At 37.8% G+C, this 24,447-nt stretch overlaps 1 protein-coding gene across 1 annotated transcript in view; it reads left to right on the top strand.

The window, feature by feature from the left end:
- The window catches only part of CPNE3 (copine 3), a 1,265,161-nt gene that overhangs the window by 1,120,385 nt on the left and 120,329 nt on the right, over window positions 1-24,447 (top strand). The window contains exons 14-15 of the mRNA XM_044065780.1: window positions 11,081-11,137; window positions 11,551-11,652. Of these exons, the coding sequence (XP_043921715.1) occupies window positions 11,081-11,137; window positions 11,551-11,652 (159 nt within the window). The remainder of the gene's footprint in view (window positions 1-11,080; window positions 11,138-11,550; window positions 11,653-24,447) is intronic.

The raw sequence follows: 24,447 nt of genomic DNA, 5'->3' as shown, positions 1-24,447 counted from the left end.
GCCTAGCAAGGATTCATATCAGAGTATAGGCAAAGAGAAAGTGATAGGGAGTCCTAAATGAAAGACCTGCTCTGGTAGAGTTTTTAGTCAAACCTAAAACAGAAGCTGCTGTTAAAAGGGTGATAATTTGTAGAGCATAAAAATATTGCATAGTGACTATAAACTGTTACATGATAATTATAAGAATCAATCAGAGGTGGTTAGAAAAGATTGTGAAAAGAGACTGGAAAAGCATCTTACAAAGAAACAGTGGGAGGACGTGTATGGCTCCCAAGTATGCAACAAAGTCCAGAATGTGTAAGAATTTTTGCTTGGAAGTGTTTACATAGGTACTTTTATACCCCAGGCAGACCAAACAATTTCTTCTCAGGTAGATATCAAATGATGGAAGTATGATGGGGAAGAAAGAGGTAACTGGGAACATGTTTTTGAGATATAGTGAGTTAGCATATTAAATAAAAATCCCCACAGAGTACTTTGTCAGAAATATTAGGGAGAGCAAATAACTAACAAAGGAAATGATTCTTTTGAGCTGGGACAAATGACCTGAATTGCCTCGACATAGCAAGACCTTATTTATTTTAACTTTGTTGGCTGCCAAAAAAGGCAATTACTAGAAAATGGAAATCAAAATCTAAACCAACTGTATTGAATATTGTAAAAGAGAAAAAAAGAACTGGTAGAGGGATCTTTAGGAAATGGAGGCTACAAATTACATAAGCATACATTAAATGTGTGGAAACAGTACATGCAGAGTAATGTTCAGGAGTAACGTTTAAGAGAAAGCCGGAATTGAGTGATTTATGTAATGTTGGACTGAAAGGCAGTTATATTGAAAAAAAACTTGTATAATGTGTGTAAACGGAATAAATGTTAATAAGGTTGGTTTTCTTTTCTATTAATGTATGTGTGCCTATGTCTTAAGTGATATTTTAATAAAGGTGTTTAAAAAAATAAGGTAGAGGTACAGTAAAAACCAGATAATGTGAGTTTACTGTTTTTTTACACTGATTAAATACGACTGTATAAATGAGCTGCACCATGATGCATATGATATACTCTTTATGTCTAGGTATGTATACTTGCAATGAATCTAGCATTACTGTATGGCAAATTTGTCAGTACTAATTTAGATGCCTTTTCAGTGTTGATATGCTGTTAAATCTGTTTTAATAAGTGCTTAAAAATGCATTGTTTCATGCCCATCATTGTCATATGCTTTTGTTTGACTTCATGTTGCAGTCCCTCTGTTCTTTTCATTATTGGTAATCCTGATTTGCCCATTTCTTCCAGCTTGACCTCTGATGTTCTTCATGTTTCACTGTTGCAGTCATCACCTATGGGTTATCCCTGCTGTGGTAGCCCTCGTCTAGCCCGAATACCAGAGCCAGTGTTTTTCTGCATCGGCTGCTGTCGCTTGTTGACTGACGTCAGGTCATCAGTGCTGTAAAGCAAGGCAGCCATCGCCATTACATCAGTCTTTCTTGCTGTGGAGCCTGTAGCAGAAGTAGTTCGCAAGTATGCTGGTCGGTCGCTACCAGAGCTCGAATTACAGCTGAAAATGTCTAAAGCTAAGTACCCCGTTGGAGATTCTTTTTTCTTGCACTAACCAATGTTCGAAAAAGTTAACAATTGTCGTGCCTGTGGAAAGCAGATCCCACGCCAAGACTTCCATTCTTACTGCACCACTTGTTTAGGCCCAGGCCACGACGTCCCCGTTGCCAGTTCTGTGCCCTCTTTAATGCAAGAACCATTTGTTGTAGAGCTCGTATTGTAGACAGGTATTTTTGTCTTCCGTCTTCACATTCTGAAATGGCATCTGTCAGTCAGCAATCCGTAGACATTCTAAAGAAGCGTAGAGATAAATATAGAGGCAGACCACACAAGGCTAAGCCTTCCAACGACACTACTGGTAAGCAGGTCGTCAGTTCTCCGGAATTCAATGAGGCACTTTTGCAGCCCCTAATGTCCGATACAGTATCTATGCAGGCCTCTACTAAGCCCCTTTCAGAGTCCGGTATGCTGTAGAAATCTTCTTCATCTTCCGAGCCTTTGGTTGTCTCTGCCTCGATTGGGTCCAGAGCCGTGACGCAGCCACCGGCTTCCGAGGAGACCTTTCACACTACTGATTCTAGACAAAAACCGACGTCTTCTCATCCGACTACCATTTCTCTCAGACTGATGGATACTCTTAGGCCTAATAGCATAGTAACATAAGATTCCTTATGTTAGCACTTTTTATCCACCTAGAACTGTCTCAGCCATAGTAAATTTTGAGGTGTTATACAAACAGTTGCAAGTTGAATATAAGAAGTTTTATGACAGTTATAAGCCCCATAACTTGAAAAAGCATGAACAGAATGCATTAAGGCAGTTACGAAGTTTGAATAAAAATTATGTTTTTGCACAGGCAGATAAGTGGGGGTAACTAGGTAATAATGTCTAGAGTGAAATATAACAATATGGTGAAGGAATTGTTGCAGGAAGTTGGTGTTTATCAAACAAGTGCAGTTAAATGTTCTGGATGCATATAATGACTTGTTGCTGGAATTACTTGAAAAGGGAGATAGACTGAGATTTTTTTACACCACTGATGTTAAAAGGTTACATGTAAAATATCCTAGAATGGCTAAGTTTTATGCCATTCCGAAGGTACACAAGGACTTAACAAATCCCCCTGGGAGACCCATAGTATCAGGGGTGCGGGGATATCTCCAGAATATTGGTATTTTTCTGGATGCACAGTTGAAGGAGCATTTGAAGCAAATCCCTTCACACATTAGAAATGGAAAAGAGCTCACAGACATTTTGGGAGGTACTGAGTGGCAAGAGGATTATTTCTGGGCAACTGTTGATGTTAAGTCCTTGTAAACCAATATTTCTCATCGGTGGGATCCGGAAGCAGTAGCCAGACTACTAGGGGAAGGTCTCAGAACAAGTTATATTTTACAGCTGTTGGAGTTTGCACTGACACTCAGTGTATTTAGTTTTGAGGACAATTTTTTTCTACAGAGAACAGGAACTGCTATGGGGGCATCCTTTGCCCCATCTTATGCCATAATTTTTATGTTTTTTTTTTTGTGGAGAGCTGTGTTTATAGGAATACATATTTTTTGGAAAATGTTATAGTTTTCAAACGCTATATTGATGATTTGTTTTTTATATGTAGAGGAGAGATTAGTCTTTTTGAACAGTTCATGTTGGAACTAAATCAGAATCAGTATGGTATCACAGTTTCCTATCAAACTCATAGACATAAGATATAGTTTCTAGATTTGGAGTTTTTTGTGGATAAAGACAAGCTAGTGTCTTTTAAACCATTTTATAAGGAAACAGCGGCTAATAACTTTTTGAGTACAGACAGCATGCATCTAGAACATTTACTTGATTCTCTCCCTTATGGGGAATTCAAGCGCATTAGTGACAATGTTCATGACAGAACCACATTGGATGGGGAATTTAACATTGTTAGATGCAAGTTGGCGAAGAGAGGGTATTCTAGCCAGGTGTTAAATAGGGCTGAGGAAAAAGTGGGAAAGCAAATTGCTGGTCGGAGACTGTGGAGTTATGCAACACATCATGGGCATGGAGATTATCATAAAGTGGGCAAGGATGATATTTATTTATTTATTTCCAGTTTGATGACCAGGGAGGTCCACTGGGCTCAGGTAGCCCATTTTCAGTGGAGGCCCGGGGAGAAAAGCTCCGCATTACATAGTTTAGTTACATATACAATCATAGTAAAGAAGACACAATTACAATTTCATTCCATGCTAGAGAACAGGAATAAATTCTTTGGTTACATAGTACCTAAATATTTAGGATGGCAGTGGTAACTTAATTGATAGGGAGAATAAAGACTTAGAAGGAAAAGAAAGAACAAAAGAAGAAACGGTGGGATGGGTTATTTATAATATGTACAATTATGTTATTTACAATATGTACATTTATGCTAGGTTAACTTGTATTCAGAGTTAGTCAGGAGTTTAAGGGGTGGATTGATTATTATGCTAGGTGGGGAGAGTGCAGTTGCATTTCCTGTTAGAGGAAAGGTAGGAATGTAGCTGAGTTTTAAAGTTTTCACAAGTCCTTAGAGAGGAAGAAAATTCCATTTTTTAGCTGAGGAAAAGGATAGAAGAAGCTGACCAGCAGGATGGTTGGGTTTGCAGACAGTGATTAGGTTTTGGTGAGTAGATCTTAGAGTTCTCTGAGTGGTGTAAGGTTGAAGGATGTTGGATAGTGCTGGACACTTAGTAGGTTGAAAAATTAGTCTGTGGGCTGTAGTAATTTGGAGATAGTCTAGATGGTTGGAGAGTTCAAACCAATTTAACAAATGAAGGGCAGTACAATGATGGGTGGAGAATTTGGCTTTGGTTGCAAATTTAGAAATCTTATTATAACAGACTTCCAATTTGGAGGAGAGAGAGGCAGATAAGTTTGTTAGTAGAGGAGCGCCATACATTAGTGAGGGGAGTAGATAGGTAGTGGCGAGAGTTTGTCTGATGGAAGGAGAGAGAAAGTGGATATTTCTGTATAGCATACCAAGTTTTGTATGGGGTTTCTTAATGTTTTGCTGGATGTGAGTGTTGAATTTTAGGTGTTCATCAATAGTAACCCCAAGTAGTTTAGCGAAGGGAATAACCTCAACATAGAGTTGTTTTGGCTAATAATTTCGAATTAATTTTTATCAAGAGGGGAAGCTTTTGAGGGAGAGAATAATAGTATTTTGGATTTATTGGCATTTAGCGAGAGGTGGTTTTGGAGCATCCAGTTTTCAGTAGTGGAGAAAGCAGTTTGGGTCACTGTCTGAATCTCTGAGAGGTTAGAGGTGCAGCAGACTAAAGTTGAATTGTCTGCATATTGTACAATTTTGGTGTTGGGTATGGCTTTGTGGAAATCATTAATAAAGATGTTGAATAGCATTGGACCAAGTATGGATCCCTGGGGTACCCCAGTGGGGGTAGGAAGGAAAGTTGAGGTGCCTGTCCTCCCATTTCACAGCTTGAGACCTGTCAGAGAGGGAGCTTGAGAACCAGGATAAGGTATTCTGGGAGAGATTAAGGTTAGAAAGATGGTTCAAAAGATGGGTGTGGGAGATGGTATTGAATGCCTTGGACAGATCTAGTAGAACTGTTGATACTATTTTTCCAGAGTCACGGGCAAGATTTATTGCGTCTAAGAAGGAAAGAAGGGCAGTGATAGTACTATGGCCAGGTCGGAAGCCATGTTGGGTTGGAGTGATTAGTTTGTGATTGGCTAGGAATAGCATAAGCTGAAGGTGGATGCATTTTTCCAGACGTTTTGAGATTGGGAAGAGGATAGCTATGGGGCGGTAGTTAGAGACGTTATTGTTTTTGCCTCCTTTATAGAGAGGTAGAATAAAGGCAGCCTGCCATAATTTGGGCACATAAGATTCCTGCATGGATCTATTGATCAAGATGCTAATGGGGAGAGCGATACCATCTGCAACTATTTTTAGGAAGGAAGATGGGATATTGTCAGGGGCATTGGAGCATGGTTTTAATTTAGAGAGTAATTTTTTTATGTGGGAGGTTGAGATGGGTTTAAGTTCAAATATTGGAGGAGGATTGGGGGCAGAGGGTGATGTAGGGGATGAGGACGATTGGATAGGTTGAGGGGAAGGGTTATTGTTAGGGAAGGTCTTGGTCAGTTCTGCTATGGAGTTGGTGAAGAAGGAGTTGAATAGAGAGGCTATTTCAGGACCAGATTTGCTGGTGTCAGGGCAGGGGTTGTTTCTGGTACCTGGGTTGAAAAGAGAATTAATGGAATTCCAGAAATGTTTGGAGTTTTTTGATTGTTAGACTGGAGTTTGATATAGTAGTTCTTTTTGTCTCTGATGATTTGTTTTTTAGTGAGGTTGCAGAGTTGTTTATATTTAAGAAAAGTTTCTGGCTGCTTGTTTTGATGGTATGTTTTCCAGGATTAATCTCTTTGTATCATAAGTTTTTTGGTATCTTTGGTTAGCCATGGGGCGGTCTTGGTTTTTACTCTTTTTGTTCTTGGTGGAGCTAGGGAATTGAGGATGTTTAAGAAGGTTGAGTTGAAAAATTCTACGGCATTGTCTAGTGGAAGTGTTTTTAGGGGGTTCCAGTTTGTTTTAGGGAGTCGGAGAAAGTAGTGGGGTGAAAGTTTGTGAGGTTATGTGTGTGAATATATTGTGTAGGTGAGGAGAGGAGTGGGTAGCTCGGTGTATGAAAGCTGACAAGTTTTTTGTTAATAAATTTTCCCCTTTTTTCAGCTACATTGAAGGCGTTAGTGTATAGGTTTTGGCCTATTATACAGCAGGATGAGGAAGTAGACAACATTTTCAAGGGCAGGCTTGTTTTTTCCCATAGTAGATTTCACAACCTGAAGGAATTATTGAACAGTAAGGTAAGCAGGATGGAATCTGATTCTAACAGAGTAGGCACCTTTAGATGTGGAAGGTACAAGGTGTTTGACAAGGTCAAGAACATTTCAGGTACTTTGATTAATGGAAAGAAGTTAATCTCCCTGAGATCTTACAATTGCAGTACCAGTGGGGTTGTTTATACCATTGGATGTGATTGTCTACCTGCAAAGTGGTATATAGGCCAAACCAGAAGAAGGGTGAAAAGAAGAATTATGGAGCATTTGGGGGAACGTGAGGCATGTTAGGCTTAATAATCCTGTGGCCTAGCATTTCCATGCCGTTCACAATGGTAACACTAGCAGTTTATTTTTTTCTGTTTTTAAACAAATCTTATACAGTACAAGGCATGGAATATGGGTGCAATTTGTTAAGGATGGAAAGTAAATATATTATTAATTTTGGAACTTTGTGGCCCCATGGGCTTAATATGGAGTTAGATTTACATGTATAGGATGAAATGTTTCAGTATGGATTATTTTATAAATGCATAGACATATAGGATGAATGATTTATATGTATAGGGTAAAATATTTAGTATTTGTTAATCTAAAGATGTATAGGTGCATTGGCATGAACTTCTTAAATTATTAAGTTAAATGCAAAGGAATGCCAGAGGTTGCATTTTGAACTTTTTTTTTTGATGTACTATAAATGTTTCTGAAGCACTTTAATTGCTTAGGATGCACTTTAGATTAAAATTTTCTTGACTTACTGATTAATTGATCAACCATTGTAGGGCAAAATGTTTTAGTATTTGTTAATCTAGAGATGTATAAGTGCTTTTGTATGAATTTGTATTTTAAAAGTTTTTTGATGCACTTTAAATATTTCTGAAGCATTTTAATTGCTCAGGATGCACTTTAAATTTTCTTGACTCACTGATTAATTGATCAACCATTGCAGGGTAAAATGTTTTAGTGTTTTTTAATCTAGAGAAGCATAGGTGCTTTTGTATGAACTTTTTAAATTATAATGTTAAATGCAAAAGGAATGTAAGGAGTTGCACTTTATATGTTCTGATGCACTTTAAATGTTTCTGAAGCATTTTACTGTTCAGGATGCAGTTTAGATTTTAACTTTCTTGACTCACTGATTAATTGATCAGTTATTGTATAACTGAATTGAATAATGAATGTAGTGAAATGTATATAAAGCACACCATTCTTGTGCATGATTTTCCCTGGAAGGCTTGATGCCGAAGTACTGGGGATACAGTAAAAGTGGATGGTGACCGTTTCTCCAGTTGTTCAGTGTGTTTTTTCTGTTCTTGGTGAGTTGGTTCGTGGAGTGGTGTTTTTGGAAACTTATACTCTAAAAGCAAACAAGGGGCCCCTGTTAAGTAAACAGGTCCTAGACATTATCACAGAGGCCAGAAGGCTCAGCACCAGAAAATCTTACACAGAGAAATGGAAAAGAAACTGCTCCTGGAGCCAGTCCAGAGGGGGCAGTTCCTCACAACCTTCCATCCCTCTTATCCTGGACTATCTAGCAGAGTTACTCAATAGTGGCCTCTCCTTCTCTTCTATTAAAATCCATGGCTCAACCATTTCAGCTCATTTCAATACAGACCCACCCCTGTTCTCACATAGTTTGATTAAACAATTCCTCAGAGGGGCCTCTAATATCAGACCCCCCCCCAGAAGGCTACCCATGCCAGCCTGGGACCTGAATTATATTTTGGTAAAACTAACCTTACCACCCTTCGAACCTGCTGCTTCAGCAGAACTGAAATACCTCTCCTGGAAGACTGCTTTCCTACTAGCTATCACCTCAGCCAGAAGGGTTTCAGAACTTCAGGCTTTGATGGCCATTGATCCCTTCATCATTTTCTATGTGGACAGGGTCTCCCTGAGGACTAACTCCTCCTTTATGCCCAAGGTGGTATCTATTATGACTCTCAACCAGGCCATACATCTACTCACCTTCTTCCTTAACCCTCAAAACAAGGGGGAAGGAATTCTGCACTCACTAGATGTGCACAGACAGCTCAGATACTACCTAGACCGTACTAAAGCCTTCAGGAAAACAGACCAACTCCTTGTCAGCTTTGCTCCAGGGGCATAGGGGAAGCCCATTTCCAAGCAAACTATTTCCAAGTGGATATCACACTGTATGCATTTCTGCTACAGATTACATGGGAAACCCCCCCCTAAGTCTATTCATACCCATTCTACTAGGGCAGCCTCCACTTCCACAGCATTCCTCAGAGGAGTTACCACCAGGCACATCTTGGAAGCTGCCACCTGGACCTCTGTCCATACCTTTACAAAGCATTACCACCTACCTCTTTTCTCTAAGGCTAGGGCAGGGTTTGCCTCTGCAGTTCTGCAGGGCATGTTTACCCATGCATGGGTCTCTAACTAATCCTTCCATCTCTCTTCTTAGGTTTGGGAATCCTCCCACAGGTAATGACTACAACAGTGAAACACAAAGAACATAGTAAAGTTGTGTACACTTACAATAAATGTAGATGTTCGAGTGTATTCACTGTTGCAGTCCTGGTTTCTCTCCCTCCCTCCTTCCCCCTTATATCCTCTTTCCTTAAGGAGACATAAGCTTCTTATGGTGGCTTTTAGCCACCAGGACCTCTTTACCATATTTCCTGGAGCTTCTGACTGGTTAGGGCAAGAAAAACTGATGTAATGGCATCGCCTGCCTTGCTTTATAGCACTGATGACATGACATCGGTCAACAAGCGACAGCAGCTGATGCAGAAAAACATTGACTGGTATTCGTGCCGGCCGAGGGCTACCACAACAGGGATAACTCACAGATGATGACTGCAACAGTGAATACACTTGAACATCTACATTTATGGTAAGTGTACACAACTGTACTTTCTGTCTGGCCTGCCACACTGAATATGATATTAAAGATAGTGTTGCCAGTGCCTGCTGTAATGATCACAGTGTAGTCAGGCCAACTCTTTGTTTTGTTGTTTGTCATTTCGGCTTTTCCCGGTTAGGGGTCGCCACAGCGGAACTCCGGTCCGCTAATGATTGGCAGTAGATTTTTATGGTGCCGAGTTGCCAGCCCGACGCCCAACCTTCAGCAAAGGCACGCCCATTCATGCATGTCTTTCGGAGGTCACTAGACCACGGGGAGGACATGCAGACTCCACACAGAAGGCACTCCAGCCGTGAATCGCACAGGAGAACCTCTTGCTGTGAGGAAACAACGCTACCGCTGTACCACCGTGGCTTACTTTAGCCAAATATTTTTTTGTTATTGTTTATACAGGCAATAAGATGCCTTTAAATATATGAAGAAAGCCTTTGACACAGATCTGTACATGGCTTGTTTAGTGATGTATTTGCTGATCAATACATAAGAGGTATTAGCCAAAAAATACACATATGTTTATTAAGAGTTTAGAGCCAGCATTTGAAAGATTGTGAACAAATGTTTAAATGTGAGATGAGGCTATAGAATATAAAATATATAGAATATAATATATAGAATATATTAAAGAAATCCCAATCCCTCAGAACCACATGCTCCAGGGATCTAAACCTTGTCATCACAATGAACAAAACATGCTGGAGGGATAGGTTCCTGACCCATAGACTCCCCATACTCTGGAATAGACTGCCTGTACATATCAAGCAGAGCGCCTCCTTGGCCCTCTTCAAAAGGAACCTTGACGATTGGATGGGAGATAGGAAATTCACCCCAGGGATCACGAAAGTCACCCTGCTAGACAGGGGTCCAGGGAAGTAAATATTGTGTGAAGAAATATCCAGGGAATTGTTATGGCTAGGCTTGTATAGGTCCTAGGGCCGATAGCCTAGTACCAACCTATGAACCTATAAGAATACTAGGTGGAAATCTGTCTACATTCCTGTTTTGTCATCTCAGGAATATTCTGCTTGAATAACCATCATTGCAGTTGTATTCTCCAAGCACTGAAAAATACATATTGTAGAACATGTTTTTTTTTTTTCTGATAATCTGTTAACTGTGTTCTAGCCTGTTCTGTGAAAGTGCAGTACAAGAGACCTGCCACTGCAGTAAAATGGGAGTCTTATTACTGGGTGGTTGTACCCCCCCCCCCCAATGATATTGCTAATGTTATACACTGTCACATTTAAATTCAGCATTCAAATGTTTAAGTTTCAAGAAAGCTGATTTAACATGCGGCAGCAATATATTTTTGCACTGTTGTAGTGGTCTGCATTTTCTACTGTAATCATTTGTTTCTGTATGTTCATATTTAATAAACGTTGCATTTGTTTTGTAGTTCACACTGCTTGGTTGTAAGTGGTAGTGACATGTATCATTGGGTACTTCAAAGCAAGAGTATAAAGTCCTCACTTTGCTGCTCTGGGTCTCTAAAACATACTTCAGATAGTAAATGGTATGTTGATAGTTTAAAGTTGTACTAGTCAAACTTGAAAGAAAATCATGAATTCATTTTGCTGTCTTAAAGGTGGTATCTTTGCAGGGGAAAGGAACTGGCAACCTACTGTGGAGACAAATGTGAAAAGCAAAAAACAGCTTAGCTAATGATGTGCAGTGTGGTGATACTTTCAGCATTGTGATTGTTAGATACTTAATGCGGCTTTTAAATGTATAATGTATACATTTTAGTAAAAAGGTTCTGTCATAGTTTTCTGTCATTAAAGTTTATTAAAGGCAAACAGTAATTTATCTCCCCTTGATTTTTAGGTTTCACATGAGTTTCCGTTAAATTTTAATCCGTCCAATCCTTTTTGTGCTGGTAAGTCTAATAAAGAAACTTGAGATTTGTAGACTAGAAATGAAAATATGTGATTATGTCAAGTATGTCAGGCATAGATTTTTGGAGTTGTTTAATTTGCAGAGAGCAACACTGATATAAACATGTTTATGTGGAAAGTTTTATTCTTAGCTGCAGTTGTTAGATGTGTTGTGTGCTAGATTCAGCAGTGCACACTTCTTTCTTAGTATGCATACATTTTCCAGGATTGTAGCACAGTGTCACGACCATGAGAATGTTTCTGCCTTTTTGTTTTAATAGTAAATATGTACCTGAGTCATGTCACTTTCTCTTTTAAGAAGTGGTATATAAAAAGTTGACAGTAAGTTTTAAATTTAATTTGAGTTAGATTTCATTTTAAAGTGTGAATCATTGAAAAAGTTATATATTTGTATTTTAGGAAATGGTAAATGAAACTTGCAGTTTTATCTTCAGCCAGTTTAGAAGTGAGAGATTAAAGCTAACTGAACAACCAACAGAGCAAATGTGTCACTGTGGTGAAGTAAATAGTGAAGATTTACTTTTCTTGCTGAGTTTTATACAAACAGCCCACTTCTCCCTCCAGTCCTCCCAAAAATTGGTTTGCCTGAAGATTGAAAATGGTTTGCACTTGCTAACACTGATTTAACCTCCATCTAGGTCTAATCAGTGGGAGATGTTTGATAAAAGAAAATGCCTTCTTCCAGCACACAGTTCCACCTGCCACTCACCCAAGTTCCTTTGTTGCTTTGCTGGAGGGATCATCTTTAATGGCTGGATTTAGCAAATAAAGGTACATTTTTGCTGGGCTAATTAGTTTAACAGGTGAATGGGGTGAAATGTTTAGCCTCCTTAAAGTATTTAAAACAGAAATTCAGATTTACAGATATAGACAAATGGAAGTACTGTTAATTAAGGTACACCTTAAGTAATGTATCTCTGTTTATGACTCTTGGTACTCGGACTTTCTTTGGAGGCAGTAACAAGGGGATAGTTGCATCAGCAGGAGACCCGAGTAATATGAAAGTTAAATTTTGGTACCAGTGTCTGACTGTTGATTTTATTGGTAGCTGACTGACAGTAAAATAGGACAGTATATTAGGAGGACTGGGGCAGAACAGCATTGTAACTTTGCAGCAACAAATTTGAGTTTTTTGATTCATCAGATGCAACTAATTTATAAGAGCTAATAGCCTCTCTTATAGGATGATAGCAACAGGTTATGTAAGGAGCAATCCCTGCAAAGGTTGTCAAGACACAATAGTTGATGAGTCTCATAACGTCTGGCAATGTCAGTATGTTCAGACAGTATAGGTTGCAGTGAAGTATCTGTTTGGACAGATTCTGGGTGCTGTCTTCTTGCTGGAAGCAAAATACCAGATACTGATGACTTCTTTGATACTGGCAGTCTGAACTGCAGCACTAAATAATGGATTATAGAGTTGGCAGTAATAGCTAGGTTATGTATTGGTTCTAGGTGGAAGACACATTGATTGTTGCACTACAAGGATGTGCTACTGCTAGTCAAAATGTGCACCAAGCCTTGTATAACGGTTCAGTAGTGCAACAAAGAGTCGTACGAGGACAGCTTTGGCAGCGGTGTGATACTTGTTTTTGAAGTAACTCAGTTTATATTTTGGAGGCAGGCAGGGATGATTTTTTCTCTTGTTTGATTCATTAGACTGGAATAATTGCAGTTTTTGTAGTTGCTTATTTTCTGAAAAAGCAAGAACTCAATGATTCTACAAGTACACCCTGTTAGTTACCTTGGAGAATGTTGGCACCACGGTTCACAGTTTATAGTTTATCAGTCTAGTGCTGTAGTTTAATATCTGCATTTTAATTCTTGTATGCTCATACATGTGTATATACCTATTCATATTTATAGCACAGCTGTACTCCTTTTTTTGACAGTTTCATAACTTGTGAATAGGTAATTATGTTGTGTAATTTCTGGTTCTAAATTATGCATATAAACTTAACTTTATATTCTTTTTTTAATTATGTTAACACCTTTATTGAATTATTACTTAAGACATGGGCAAACGTACATTAATAGAAACGAAAATAAACCATATTAACGTTGCATACACTATACATCATATATGTTCTTTTTATAACTGTCTTTGGTCCTTCATTACATATATTGGTCAATTCCTGCCTTCTCTTAAACCTCCCTCCTCTGACTGAGCAATATTTTGCACGTATTTTTCCCAAAATTTCCATTTATTTCTATGTAATTTGCTCCTTCCCTTTTCAAAAGATCCTACTTTCAGTTCCTTTATCTCTACTACAGTATTCAATACTTCAAATACAGTTGGTTTACATTTTGATTTCCATTTTCTAGTATTTGCTTTTTTGGCAGCCACCAAAATTAAACTCACCAAGGCCTTACTATGTCTAGGCAGTTCAGATCCTGTGTCCCAACTAAAAAAAATAATTTCCTTACTTACACCCATTTTCTCACCCAATATTTCTGACAAAGTACTCTGCAGAGAGTTTTTAAAATCTACCAACTCATTACACTCCAAAACATATGTTCCCAGTTAGCTCTTTCTTCCTTATCATACCTCCAACATTTGCTATCTACCTGATGAAGACATCTTTGAAGTCTGCTTGCCATATATAAAATACCTATGCAACCACTTCCAAGCAAAAATCCTAAACCTTCCAGACTTTGTTACATACTTAGGAGCCATGCATATCTCTACCCATTGTTCCCTTGTAAATTGCTTATCCAGTATCTGTTCCCAATCTTTTCTAACCTCCACTGATCAGTTCTTATACTTATGTTGCAATACTTTTTATGCCTTACTGATTATCCCTTTTTAACAGCAGCTTCTGTTCTGCATTCAATTAAAAACTCTTAACAGAGCAGGTCTTTCATTTAAAATTCCCCATATCCCTTTCTCTTTGTCTATGCTCTGACATCAATCCGTGGTAGGGAAGTCAGTCTCTAGCCTGCAGTCCAGATGTCTTCTTGGTCTCATCTCATTCTGTTACCTTTTGACGCCTAGTTATTTTTTCCCAATACCTTGGTTTCTTTATCAGTTTTCTCCAATAAATTCCAGCCCTCTCTTGCCTATTCTCTGCACCCCTACTTACAGCCACCCTATTGGGAAAATCTCCATTCCCCATTCTCAAGTTGGCCTAGGTCATAGGATAAGTTTTGCAATATTATGAATATAATATTATGTATGGTTGCTATTATTCTTCATAAGGATTTACTTCCAAAATCCGCTCTCTCATTTCTTGAATCCCCCCCACTTCATCATCATTTTTAATCTTGAATTCTGACTTTCTACTTGCGTTATGTATAATAGCCTTATTTGTGTAGCTCTACAATATCCCTTCAAATCATGTAATCATAAACCACCTTGTTCTTTTGGAAGGATCAGCTTATCCCAATTAACCCTTGCCCTTTTCCCTTCCCAGATAAATTACTTCAACTCCTTGTTAATTACTGTCCACATCTTCTCCTTTGGTTGATAAAAATATGCCTGGCCTGTATATAAAACTAAAGAGACTAAAAACATTTCACTGCGTCTATCTACATACCCATAAACAAGAGCTTCCAGTTTCTCAGTTTTTGTCATATCTTCTGTTTAGTTTCTTCCCACTTATCCTTAGCTGCCATAACAGATGACTTTTTAAAACACCTTTACTGAATTATCACTTAAGATATATGCAAACATACATTTATATAAAAGAAAACAAACCATATTAACATATTCCCAGTTGCAAAATTTTGTACATCACATATATTCTTTGATATAGTTATCAGCTGTCAGACATTACATAAATTGATCAATTTCTGCCGTCCCTTAAAAATCACTCCTCCTTCAAAATATTATTCTGCATGTATTATTCCCACAGTTTCCATTTTTTCTATATAATCTGCTCCCAGCCTTTTCTAAAGATCCTACTTCCAGTTCTTTACCTCTGTCACAATTTTAAATACTTAGATACAGTTGTTGTATGCTTTGGTTTCCATTTTCTGTAATTGTTTTTTTTGCAGCCACCAGAATTAAACTTAACAAGGCCTTGCTATGTCTAGGCAGTTCAGATCATGTATCCCAGCTCAAAAATAATTTCCTTAGTTAGACCCATTTACTCACCCAATATTTCTGACAGAGTATTGTTGGGAATTTTTAAGGTCTGCCAATTCATTACACTCTTAAAACAAATGTTCTCAGTTACCTCTTTCTTCTCCATCACACCTCTAACATTTGGTATCTATGTGTAGAAAACATCTTTGGAGTCTGCTTAAGGTCTAAAATTTCCTCTCATTGTTTCCTTGTGAATTAATTAGCCAATCTCTCTTCCCAATCTTTTCTAACATTCTCTGGTAGATTTCTATAGTTATTGTGCAGTATTGTGTATACCCTGCTAATTATCCTATTTTTAACAGCAGCTTCTGTTGTAGATTCAACTAAAAACTCTACCAGAGCCTTTCACCTAAGATTCCATATCCCTTTCTGTTGCCTATACTCTACTGTCAGTCCCTGATAAGGAAGGCGTCTCTAGCCTGCAGTCCAAATGGGTACTTGGCTTCTTCCCATTCTACTACCTTTCCCTCTCTAGTTATTTTCTCCCAATACTTTGGTACTTTTGCCAGGTTTCTCCAGTAATTTCTAGACCCTCTTGTCTATTATCTGTACCACTAATTGTAGTCATCCCTATCGGCAAAATCTCCTTTCTCCATTCTTGTGTTGGCTTTGATCTTAAATACTTTCTGCTGCTTTATGAATATAATATTAAAAATTTAAACTCCAAGTCTTTTGGGTTTCTAATACCATGATGGGAATGGACCCCATTCCTAAGTCAAAGTACGATTAAAGTTCATGAAATTAGTATTGTTTCACTCTTTGATGTCAGCCAGTAGTGCTCTTCACAGCACCTGCAATGTGCCCACTATTGATTCCTTCTGCAATTCAGACGGAGTTACATGTATTGGCAGCATATCTAAATACGATTGTAGACTCTTCTTTATAAGACCTGTTGCTCCTACTAATATTTTAACTGTCTGTGTATCTTTCTTCCACATTGCTCTCGTTTCTGCCTGCAAATGCTGATATTTTATGACTTTGTGTCTGTCTGTACGTAAGACACTGTAATCACTGGGTGTGGCGATTTCAATGATCAGTGCTACTTTTGTTTTCTTTTCTTGGACTACTATGTCTGGTTTCCTAGCATTTATCTTTTGAACTGTCGGTAATGGATGATCTCATGTGATATAAACTTCATCATTTTCTATGGTGCTTTGTGGCTCATGTTTCCAGTGTTTTTCAGCCACTTCAGTACCATAATATTTGCACAATCCCCAGTGCAACAACCTTGCCACATTATTATGCCTTTCAGTATACAGTCTATCTGCCATTAGTATATCACAACCAGCAACGAGGTGTGCGACTCTTTCCAGTTCAGTTTTACAAAACCTACATTTGTCTGTTTCTCCCACATGTTCAATGGACTTTGTAAACCAACATGTATGCAGCCCACTATCTTGGGCCACCAATATTAACCTTTCATCTCTTGGTTTGAATTCGTCTGTCCTTAAACATTCCTGCATTCTTTCCTGATCAACATGAGGTTCTTCCAGAAGTTTTGTATACTTGCTACTATATTTATGCATTTTCCACATGCCTTGCCTTCTCATCTGGTCCTTCACCTTGTATTCTTTCTTATGTTTTTTGGCACATTCAGTTGTTGCTTAATTTTTTATCTACTTCTAGTTTGATTTCCATTCCTGCTTGACGCCAATATGCTTCTGCTAGATTAAGCAGAGAAGTCATCTTAGATTTATTCTTCTCATGCTTCAAAGCTTTCACTATGTTTGGGTCTTGTAAGGTCAGGAGATATGTGTGGAGTCCCACAATTGCAGATCTTTGCATGTAATCAACTTCAAGGAGGCCCATACCACCTTCAGAACGGGGAATATATAATCTTGGTATACACTGATTTTTATAAATCATTTGGTGAGCATGAAGCATCCTTCTTGTTTTCCTATCGAATCCATCCAGCACGTTTTGGGGCCAGTCAGTCACTCCAAAACTGTAAGTTAGGACAGGAAGAGCAAATTGTTTATAGCTTGGATTTTGCTTCTAGATGTCAATGCTGTTTTCAGGATTAATTTAAGTCTTCTGAAGTATTCCTTACTAAGTTTTATTTGCATTTGTTCATGTTTTATTGCTGATCCTTCATCAGTTCCCAAATATTTATACACTCCTCCTTGCTCAAGTTCTTTTATATCACATTCTTGTCCCAAACTGATGTTTTCCTGGTGTTGCAGTTTTCCTGCTTTAAAAGTTGCTTTTGCACATTTATCAAGACCATATGACATTCTTATATTATCTGAAAAAGTTTTTACAACCTGCAGTTGTGCTTTCAGTTCCTCATCTGATGAGCTATACAGTTTTAAATCATCGACAAAGAGAAGGTGAGAAGTCCTTACACTTTGTTGTTTTCTAGGAGCCAAATTATAGCCATGGCTTAAACTGTTAAGTAAACAGCTTAATGGGTTAAGGACAAGACAGAGTAGCAGTGGTGACAGAGAGTCACCCTGGAATATCGCCCTTTGAATTTTTATCTTTGGGATAATAATCTGTCCTTTATGCAAAGTGGTCTGCCACTGTTTCATGGTCACTGTAATGTAGTCGATCAGTGTAGGGTGTATCTTATACATTTTTAAACACTTTTTTATCCATGAATATGGGATACTATCAAATGCTTTTTTATAGTCAATCCATGCCATACTAAGATTCTTCCGCTTTTTACAGTTCTCCACTATGACTTTATTTAACAACAAATGATCCTTTGTTCCATGACTTTCTTTTATTGCCCTTTTGTTCTACTTCCACAATTGCATGATCTAAATGATTATAAACTCTGTCGGCATCAATTACCATGTATAGTTTATACATTGTCGGAAGACAAGTTATTGGTCTGTAATTTTTAGGGTAGTTTGCAGGTTCACTCTTAAGTAGGAGCATTATTTTTCCTGTTCTTAACCAGGTTGGTGTCTGTTCAGGGTGTGCATATAAATAGTTCTTACTCATGGCTAAATCTTTGGACCAAGATGTTAATACTTTCAGCCAAAAGTTAGGTACTGCATCTGGGCCTTGGGTTTTCCAATTAGAGGCTTTTCTTAACTTTATTTCAGTCTCTCTGGCTGTTACTTCTTCCCATTTCATATCCTACACCTTTAAACTTCTTATTCTTTCTTTAACTTTTTATATCCATTTAGCATCTTTGTTATATTCCACAGGATCTTCATAGATACTTCTCCAAAATATGTCTGTTTCTTCATCTTTTGGTGGTCTTTCAATTCATTTTACCTTATTTTACAATTCTCCATAAAACTTTTTTGGATCATCAATAAATTGCTTATTTTGTAGTTTTCCTTTTGCATTGATCTTCGTATCTTCTAAGTTTTTTTGCCTGTGCTGAAATTTTTAGTTTGTTATTTGCGATAGTGTATGATAGATCCTGGTCTGTTCTAATACTGTGCATTGCTTTTATCACATCTGTCTTTCTTAGTATTTTTGTAGATCTGTTCCCTCTTCTATAGTCTTCTAACAGTGACACTTCTTGTCTTAACTGCTTTATAGTTTTCTCTATTCAGTATTTCCATGATGGTATTCGATTTCTCCCCTTCCTTTCCCTCACTACCCTGTGTTCTTGTGGTAGAACTTTATCAGTTATTAATTTAGCTGCACAGTAATAATATATCCTGTTTACTTATGTTATATCACATGGATCTCTATGAACAATCCTAATTACTGTGTTCATTTGTTTTAATTAGACTTCTTCCTTTCTGGGTTTTATTAACCTTCTGCAGTCTATTTCTCTCATTGATCTTAATATATCTATGCATGTCTATTAAATCAAGCAACTCTTCTCTTAGCTCATTTTCTTCCAAACTGAGGACACATCCCTTGTTTTCCATTTCCTGCAGGCATTCTATAGAAAGTTCTGTAGCATCTTCCTGTGGTACCTTCACTTCAGTTTCATCCTGTGCCATCCGTTGCTGTGTCATATGGGAACTCACTGGCCTATCACTCCTCAACACTGACTGCATCAGTTTCCACAGTTTCCTGTACCTTTCCTTGCCGTCTAGCTTCAAGTGAATGTTTATACTGGTTTCCTGTAGAAGGCTCCAAAATATCTTGATATGGCACCTGACCAATTGCTTCCTGTTCCACTGGTTTCCCCTTAATTTTGATATCTATTGCTCTATCCTGTTGTGGTGCTTTCTGCATTAGATTTTCTACACTGAATCCTTCACTTTGCAGGTACTCCATAACCTCAGTTTCTATTTATTTGACTTCTCCATTACTAATCTCCTTTTCTACTTTACCTCTTTGTCTTTTTATTTTTTGTATTGTAAAGTTTTCCATATCCGGATTCCTTTGCCTGTATTTCTCTTCAAATATCTTTGTTGCTTCTCTTTTTTTATTGGTTGGTTTTGTTTTCTCCTTTGTATAAATATTACACCATATTTAATCTATTTTTCTTTCCCATGTCCATATTTCTTCTTCAGATGTCTGCTGATCTTCCTGTTTCTTGTTACTTTGGAAACTCACTCCATCATGCTGTGATGTAACCTGTGTTAGACCTTGTACGTCAAATCCTTCACTTCGTAGGCACTCCATAACTTCAACTTCTTTTTTAACTACTACTTTACTAATCTTCTTTTCTACATTCCATCTTCGTGATATTACTTTTTTATTGTGAAATTTTCCATATCCGGGTGCCTTTGCCTATATTTCTCTTCAAATATCTTTGGGGCTGCCTTCTTTATATTGATTAATATGGCTTTTTCCTTTGTATAAATATTGCACCATATCAAATCTCATGTCCATATTTTGTTTTTATACTTTTCAAATGTCTCTAGAGTTTGTTGTTTATATTTTTGCACTTCCTCAAATGCTTCTTTTTCCAAACAGATCAAAGTTTTTTGATCTATATATTGTTTTTTTCACAAATCTGTTGTATTAATGAATGCACATTTTCATCTGAAGCTTCTGACATTTTTACTTGTGGAAGTATTTTTCTTTTCTCTAATTTCTCACTTAATTATTTTGTATATCTCGTGTCTGGAAATTCTGGGTTTCGTGCATAATAGTAACAATACATAATTTCTTTCTTAACCTAAATAGTCCATACTATCGTCTTTAAGGCTCTTCTTTGGCCTATCATTTTTTGTGATTTTTGTGGACTGCTACTTCCTTCTACAACAGGGGGCCATCCTCTCCCTGGGCCTGGCCCCATTGTAGGAATGTTTCCATATTGTGAGGATTCTACACTGTCATTTTATTCAGTCCTGGCACCAGTGCGTCTACCAGGATTGGGCACTTTATTATCCCGGGTCTTGTGCACCCAGCTATCTCTTTTAATTTTTGATCTACTCCTGTCCATGATATATGCTATATAAATACAGTCTATATATCAGTGTCGCTTTGGTGAGATTATGTGAAAACAGGGTCCATTTCGCGAAGGTACTCACCAAGACTTGAGGATGAATTCAATTTCAGTACTACTCTCCTTTGCTTGCTGACTTTTCATCTCTCCATTCAGACCCCCTAATAATACCTAATAATATTCTGTATGGCTGTTGTTGTTCTCCTTAAGGATCTGCATCCAAAATACCACTCTCTTCTTATTTCTTGAATTCCCCCTTGCTTCATCATCATCCCTTTCCAGTTTAAATTACAGCTTTCTGCTTGTATTATGTATATGATCCTTAACCGAGTAGCACTAAAATGTCCCTTCAAATCAGGTAATCCTAAACCACCTTGTTCTTTTGGGAGGATCAACATATCATGACTTGACTCTTGCTCTTTCCCCCTCCCAGATAAAGTCCTTCAACTCTTTATTAATTATTGATCACAGCTTCTCCTATGGTTGATAAAAATATACCTGACCTGTATGTAAAGCTTAAGTGACCAAAAATATTTCCAATGCTTGTATCTTGCTATCCATATCCAAAGAAGAGCTTCAGTTTCTCAGTTTTTGTAGTATCTTTGGTTTATTCTCTTCACACATATCCTTAGCTGCCATAACAGAATTCTTTTTAATCCATCCTTCTAAATGCTTCATTTTATCATGTCCCCATAAGTATGGGTATTGGTAAACCAATTCATGTGTGGGTACATAGTTTACAGTTATAGTCTTTACTTTATCCTCATTAATGTTATATCCCCAAAAGACTTGAAACTGCCTCAGAATGTTCCACAACACTGAGATGTCCTTTTCTGGTTTTACCAGATACAAAATAGTATTATCTGAAAAAAAATTTCTTTGATTACCATACCAAATTATATCCCTGAATTTTTTAGTCCCTTATTTTCCTTGCCAATTACTCTAAATATAGCGCAAATAACAAAGGGTAAGAGGACACCCCTGCCTGGTTCCTCTGTTCAGACATAACTTATCAAAGAGGAACCATCCCAGTTTAATTTTTGCCTCCAAATCCTCATATGTCCTCCTAGTTAACTTTATTATTGTATTAGGGAATGGAAATGCTTCCATTGCCATACTCATAAGATCCAATCTTACTGTATTAAATGCTTTATCTACAACAAGACCCACCAACAGTGATATTTTCTTACATTCTGCTTTGCTGTGGATTATCATTGTTTTTTTCATGTTATCAAATATTTGCCTCCCCTCCTCAAAACCACACCGATCCATATCTATGAATTATGGCAACATCTTTGCTATTCTTGTAGCTATTTTGTATGTAAACATTTTATAAATGGAAATGGGCCTCTGTGAAGCTGAGTCTGATGGGTCTTTACTATCTTTATATTATTTATGTATTACAGCCACTACAGCTTTCTTCCAGGGTGATGGTGCATTTCCTCCTTTTAAATAATGTTAAATAAAAGCTTCCAGATCTTTATCACCTTCCTCCATCCTAGCTTCCAAACTTTGATAGGAATACCATCTATTCCTGAAGACTTTCCTGCAGATTGATTATACCTCATCTCTTTTATCGCATCTTCTCCTATCTTAACTGTTAATTGTTGAGACTCATCTACCTGTAACCTTGGCATACTTAAAGTCTTCCTTATTTCCATTTGTGCTCTTTCTTGATATCCTGCTTTATACAAATTGTCATAACATTTCCAAAATATCTGTAATATAGTTACATGATCTCTGGTTATTCTTCTTATTATAGGCTCCTTAGGTTTGGCAGCAACCCTTTCTACTTTCTGTTTAATCATTGTGCTAAAAGGTTTTGTGCTACGGAGTTATTATCAAAAAAAAAAAAAAAAAAAAACAGTTGCTTAACAGCAATCTTTCTAAACTCATGCATATTTTCCAGGGACTATCTTTAAACTCTGCAGTTGCACTTCTTGTTCTGCGTGAGTCCCCTTATTCTGCAATACTTCAAGCTCTCTCAGTCCCTCTAAATACTTTACATCTTAACCGTATCTGTTCTTTTATTTATACCCTATTTTTAAACTCCACTTTCATTGTATCCCTCTCTCTACCTATAACTTCTGAAGAAACTTTTATCTTCCTTAATAACTCTTGAATAATTTCCATTACATATTCCTTAAATTTCTGCCTTTTTATCAGGTAGCTGGGGGTGCACAAGTGTCTCATTTCTACTTCATTATCCGGCATTTTTATCTTAGTTATTGGTGCATGATCTGAAATAGTTATTTGATGTGTATCAAAGCTTTCAGTTAAATCTGCATGTTCCTGTGAAATATAATTTCTGTCTAATCTAGCCCAGATGTTGTACTTTGGGGAATAATATGTAAATTCTCTCTCTCCCTCTCTCAGAGTTCCTACTACTGAATTATCAAATATTTTCAGCAATTTCTTCAGAAATCTATTGTTTTGTTATGTTTTCCCTTCTAGGTCTCCCAAGTACATCTTCACTGTTGCAAATCAAATTCCAGTCCTGACCTATAAGTAATATTCCTTGCTGAAAGCTGATTATTTCTCCCAAAATGTTCTTAAGCTCCATAATGGCAGTTTTAGGTGGAATATAAGTACATTGTTGGTAGTGTTTCTAACAGTAAAAGTCTTCCAGAGTGACTTAATGCTAGGAACACTGCAGAACTGAACAGATAACACCACAGTTACTGGGTCCATAAACAAACAAGGGGGAGCTCATTCTTACTCCAATGCAGTTTAGAGATAAAGGTTTGGCTCCTGGCACAAAAGCTGCAACTGACATTAATAACATTCTGTTTCAGAGGCCAGAGTAACAACCATAACAGATTCTCTGAGCAGAGATCTTGTGGACCCCAGCATTTGGACACAAAAGAGATCTTTGGACCTCAACCACCAATGGTGATATCCACTATAATTCTCTTTACCTCTCCTCTGAAGAGACAGTTACAAAGGTTCTGCTCCAGAACCCATCAAACAAGGGCATGGATAGCTGCCACCTTTTCATTAAAATGGACAGACCTCTTCTTGTATGCCTTCCTTTCATCACTCTTAACTCTGGGGTACTGATGAAAGTGAGATCAGACAGGCCAAGCATGGTACTCAAAGCTCCCTTCTGGCCAAGGTAACACTGGTTATCCCTCCTGTTGACCCTCAGTGAGGATGATACTATAATCTAACCATGTGATAGATCTGCTCACCCAGCACAAAGGGTGTGTCCTTCATCCGCACCTGAGCATACTCAAGCTAAGATTGGATTCTAACACTAAACAATGCATCTTATTCTACTGAAGTGTTATCTATCTTAAGAGAGGTAAGAAGATCAACTACCAGAAAAGCACACTTGTCAGAGTAAAAAAGGTTTTCTATTTGGTGCCTAACCAAAGGTATGACACCACTTAATGCTGGCATGAATCAAGTGCTGGAATACCTTTCAGAATTTTTTAAGCAGGGCATTTCTTGTTCAAGTACTAAGGTACATATATCTGCCCTTTCTGCTTGCATACCTTGCTGTCCACCTGTCCATACTCACTCCCATTTGAAATAATTTCTAAAAGGAGTAAAACACCTGAGGCCACCCAGGAAAAATCCAATACCCTCTTGGGACCTGAACTGTTTATTGGAAAAGTTTATCCTGCCACCTTTTGATCCAGCTGCCTCAGCCCCTCTAAAGATGCTGACATGGAAGACCACCCTGTTGATAGCAGTTACCTCAGCCATGTGGGTATCAGAACTGCAAGCCTTAATGTGCAAAGAACCCTTCACTATATTCCATAGGGATAGAGTTACCATGAGAACCAACCCATCCTTCATGCCCATGATAGTATCAGATTTTTCTTTAAACCAAGCTATATATCTACCGGTGTTCTTCCCTAACCCTCAGAGTAAAGCTGAACAAATCCTG

This window comes from Protopterus annectens, chromosome 3.part0 (genome assembly GCF_019279795.1).
Source record: "Protopterus annectens isolate FY-2018-M chromosome 3.part0, PAN1.0, whole genome shotgun sequence".
NCBI classification, from domain to species: domain Eukaryota; kingdom Metazoa; phylum Chordata; order Ceratodontiformes; family Protopteridae; genus Protopterus; species Protopterus annectens.
This window is presented reverse-complemented; position numbering and strand designations above follow the sequence as displayed.